Here is a 4,487-nt window from a genome sequence, read left to right on the forward strand (position 1 = left end):
AACAACCCCAGGGTCCCGAGACCCAGTAGAACAATGTAATGGGGTGCCCAGGTGCGGGAGCAGGGAGGGGAGAGCAAAGAGCTGAATCACCACACCCACCAGGTCCTAGGGCCTAGGAGAGTGCTTGGGGGAGGAGTCCAGCCTGGTGGAGGAAACCAGATGGAAGAACTCCCGGCAGAGCAGTCAGTGAGTTGAAGGGGAGGTGGGGGGAGGAGGGGAGGAGGGGTTGTCGCTGACTTCCCTGGGTGGGGGTCGGATGGGGTGGAGAAAACGATGGTCTCCCAGGACCTGCAAGCGTGGTGACCCCAGCCAGGCCTAATGTAACTGGGGTTTTGCTGAGGGGGGAAACCAAGGCTGGGGATTTTCCAGTCTCTCCTAGCACAGCCCTCTCCTCGGTCACACGCGGGGAAGAGGCTGCAAGATGAGTAACTTTCTCAGCCCACCCCTCATCCTCGCCTGTGCACGGAGGGGGAGCTCTAAGGTCCTCCCCCCAAATTCTCGCTCCGTGGTGCCGACCCACCTGCCAGCTCTCCCCCGCCCGGCCCCGCCTCACACGTGCGGTAGAGGGAGGAGGAAGGAACCAGCTTAAACGTGGGGCGGGGAGGGGGGGGGGGAGACGAGGGGAAGCAAGTCAGAGCCTCGGGGAGCCAAACTTCTCGGCAGCCCCGGAGCCGGAGTGGGGGAAGCGCAGCAGCCGAAAGCCCTGATTCCCGGGAGCCTCCCACCCCGCCCCTCGGCGAGGAGGGCGCGGAGACTCCGTTGGGGGAGGAGGAGGAGGAGGCCGGGAGGCTGCGAGGGGGGAGACAAACCCTGCCCACTCGGCTCGGAGCCCGGAGCGGCCGCGGAAGTCGGAGGCCGGCGCGCAGGGCGAGGAGGGCACCGGGGGCGGGGGGCTCCGCTCCCCGCCTGACCCCTCTCCCCCCGGCCAGGAAAAGTGACGGCTCCTGGGACTTTAGAGCCAGCGGACGGACCGACCGCGATCGCCAGCCGCGCCGGGCCAAGGACTTGCCCCGGCCGCCCCCTCCCCGCCCCCCGGGCGCTCCGAACTCACTGGTGAGCGCGGCGGCCCGGGCGCCGCATGCGGGGGCGGCAGCGATGGCCCCGCGCGCCGGACGGCCGGAGCCAAGGGGGCCGCTCCTGCCGGGGCTGCTGCTGGTGGCGGCGGCGCTGAGCCGGCCCGCCGCGCCCTGCCCCTTCCAGTGCTACTGCTTCGGCGGCCCCAAGCTGCTGTTGCGCTGCGCGTCGGGCGCCGAGCTCCGCCAGCCGCCGCGGGACGTGCCGCCCGACGCGCGCAACCTCACCATCGTGGGCGCCAACCTGACGGTGCTGCGCGCGGCCGCCTTCGCCGGCGGGGACGCCGGCCCCGAGGAGGCGGAGGCGGGGGCGGCGGCGGCGGCGGGCGGCGTGCGCCTGCCGCTGCTGAGCGCGCTGCGCCTCACGCACAACAACATCGAGGTGGTGGAGGACGGCGCCTTCGACGGGCTGCCCAGCCTGACGGCGCTCGACCTGAGCCACAACCCGCTGCGCGCCCTGGGCGGCGGCGCCTTCCGCGGGCTGCCCGCGCTGCGCTCGCTGCAGCTCAACCACGCGCTGGCGCGGGGCGGCCCCACGCTGCTGGCCGCGCTGGACACGGCGCTCGCCCCGCTGGACGAGCTGCGCCTCCTGGGCCTGGCGGGCAACGCGCTGAGCCGCCTGCCGCCCGCCGCGCTGCGCCGGCCGCGCCTGGAGCAGCTGGACGCGCGCCTCAACGCGCTGGCGGGCCTGGGCCCCGACGAGCTGCGCGCGCTCGAGCGCGATGGCGGCCTCCCCGCGCCGCGCCTGCTGCTCGCGGACAACCCCCTGCGCTGCGGCTGTGCCGCGCGCCCCCTGCTGGCTTGGCTGCGCAACGCCACGGAGCGCGTACCCGACGCGCGGCGGCTGCGCTGCGCCTCCCCGCGGGCGCTGCAGGACCGGCCTTTCCTGGACCTGGACGAGGCGCGGCTGCGCTGCGCCCACGGCGACGCCGAGGGTCGCGGAGAGGAAGTGGAGCTCGCCGGCCCGGAGCTGGAAGCCTCCTACGTCTTCTTCGGGCTGGTGCTGGCGCTCATCGGCCTCATCTTCCTCATGGTGCTCTACCTAAACCGCCGCGGCATCCAGCGCTGGATGCGCAACTTGCGCGAGGCCTGCCGGGACCAGATGGAGGGCTACCACTACCGCTACGAGCAGGACGCCGACCCGCGCCGCGCGCCCGCCCCCGCCGCGCCCGCCGGCTCCCGCGCCCCCTCCCCGGGCTCGGGGCTCTGAGGCGTCCCTGGGCGCTTGACGGCTGACCCTGCCGGTTGAGGACTGCCCTGCGATTACCCGGCCTGAAGCCGTGGGTATGAGACACCCGCCAGTTGGGGGCTTGGAGATTTGCCCCTGACCGGCCCGAGACCTCTGGATTATGGCATTCCCCGCCCCCCCGCCCCCCACGCCGACCCGGAGGCCCCAAGCTGGTACCCTCCTCTCCCCAGCCTCTGAGAGCCCTCGCCATCAAAGACCAAGAGACACCCCTTATTGATTCCAGACACCGCACCTGCCCATCCCAGGCCCTGACACATCCCTCCCCGAACCACCCCCAAAGCACCCTCCCCCTTTTCGAGACTTGCCAGGAAACTTTGTCCTTCAGTGCGAAAGCCCTGAGACTGCTTCCACCACCCTGTGCTTTGAGGCTTGACCTCTCAGTGGGAAACGTCACCCTAGACATCACTGGCTCCCAACTCCAGCCCGGAGACCTCAACTCCCTTCCCAGGGCTCAGGGACCCTCATATCCTATTCTGATCTCAAGCAGAGCACCCCTCTGAAGGCTTTTGTGGACTTTGAGCCTTTTTTCTCATCCCAGGGCTCTGAGCCCTCCCACCCTGCAGACACCCACATCCTAGGGCTCTGAGGGTTGTGCACCCTCCCCCCATTTGGGGGGTGGGTGTATTTCATACTGCCCACCACCCCAGCTCTGGCTCAGGCTCTTCCCTCGCTTGGCCCAGGCTTGGGGCTCAGCTCCATCAGTCTCCCATCCCAGGGACAGTCACACCCTGTTATAGCCTTAGTATGGAACCGATCCTCAGCCTTTTTCACCGGGGCTCTGATCCCCCAGTACTCAGTGCTTGTCCCTAATCTCAAGACTGTCAGCTCTTCACCCTGATCGGACTTTAATCCACCTGCCCAAGTCTTAGGCTCTCTATCCCCCCTACACCCATCGCTTGCACTCACTTGGTCAGGATCCAGTGAGGAATCCATTCCTGGGGTGTGCCCACCCACCCCCCTTTCCTCCTAGGATGAGCTCTCCAGCCCTGCAAGACAGGTGCAGGTGCCAAGCATCCCCCAACCATACTGGCAGATACCCAGGGGGAAGGAGAGAGTCCTAGGGGTTCAGAGTAGTTGGTTGGGCCTCAGAACCAGGGTCACCTGTACATGGTGGCCTCAGAGAGGAGTAAGGGAGGAGGCTCTGAAGGGCTGGGAGCTGCTGCCCCCAAGCTCTTTTCCACCCATGTGACTCTTCTCCCCTGGGGATCCGTTGTCCCCACGTCCCCCTCCACCAGGCCTTTTGGCCTCAAAAGGGAGGCCAAAGATGAGGGGCCTCATCTCTTGTCTCAGGCACAAGCCATCCTGTTTAGGGTCAGAGCCTCAGGGCCCTGCCTTCTGCATGATCCCAAAGCACAATTGGTGAGTGGGGAGGGGGCTGCCTCTCCCTGACTCCCATCCCCTAGGTCAAGCAGAATGGCTGGCCTGTGCTGCCTCTGCACACAGGAAGTCCCATAACCCGCTCCCCCCAACCCCAACTCCTTCAACACATTGGCTTGAGGTCTGCCTTCCCGCCCCCACCCAAGACATCTGGATCTCCCTTGGGCAGTTTTCTATAAAGTCTGCAATAATCTCAAATACTCTGCTCTTGTAAGTGGTGCCGTGTCCTGTCGTTCCTGCTGACCTTGGGGCATTGAAAGAGGTGGGAGGGGACACTTGGGAGGGTGTTTTGGACCTCCCTGAGTGAGGCAGCGACTTTTGATGTCTTCTTCTGGCAGCCTATGGGAGAAGAAATAGGCTCTGACTACGTGTGGCAGGTTTGAGGTGAGACACATGGAAGGACTTTCTGCTGGGATTGCCTCGCTCTCCAAACCAGCCTGCCTTTAATCCGCTGAGAGGGGGCTATCCATTGCAGCCAGGCTGCAATCCTATGCGTCCTCTACATCCTCTTACCTTGTCATTCCTCATCGCTGAGGTAGGATGGGGGCTCTGGGGGAGGTGCACTGGGGAAGAAATCCAGCTCCAGAGACTCAGAGGCAGTTAATTCGGGCAGGAAAGGAGGGATCTTTATTTGCCGCTTTGGCATCCTCCCCTGTGATGAATTACCTGCCACTCCCTTATAACCTGTGTCATGCGATGCTGTCCTGGAGTGAGGACTAAGCAAGTGTGGGTAGGGAGAGGCTGAGAGAAGCAGCAGCCTAGGAGTGGAGGTGGGTGGACATGGATAA

General features: G+C 65.9%; 1 protein-coding gene across 1 annotated transcript; it reads left to right on the forward strand.

The window, feature by feature from the left end:
- Positions 1-626: 626 nt before the first annotated feature.
- On the forward strand, positions 627-3,892 carry TPBGL (trophoblast glycoprotein like). The gene has a single exon (XM_041729754.1). The coding sequence runs from the start codon at positions 1,096-1,098 to the stop codon at positions 2,281-2,283; it is 1,188 nt and encodes a 395-aa protein (XP_041585688.1). The 5' UTR covers positions 627-1,095; the 3' UTR covers positions 2,284-3,892.
- Positions 3,893-4,487: the final 595 nt, after the last annotated feature.

This window comes from Vulpes lagopus, chromosome 15 (assembly GCF_018345385.1).
Source record: "Vulpes lagopus strain Blue_001 chromosome 15, ASM1834538v1, whole genome shotgun sequence".
Lineage (NCBI taxonomy): Eukaryota > Metazoa > Chordata > Mammalia > Carnivora > Canidae > Vulpes > Vulpes lagopus.

Excerpts from the sequence above, each read along its gene's own strand:
- TPBGL (XM_041729754.1), top strand. The coding sequence starts at position 1,096 with ATGGCCCCGCGCGCCGGACGGCCGGAGCCAAGGGGGCCGCTCCTGCCG.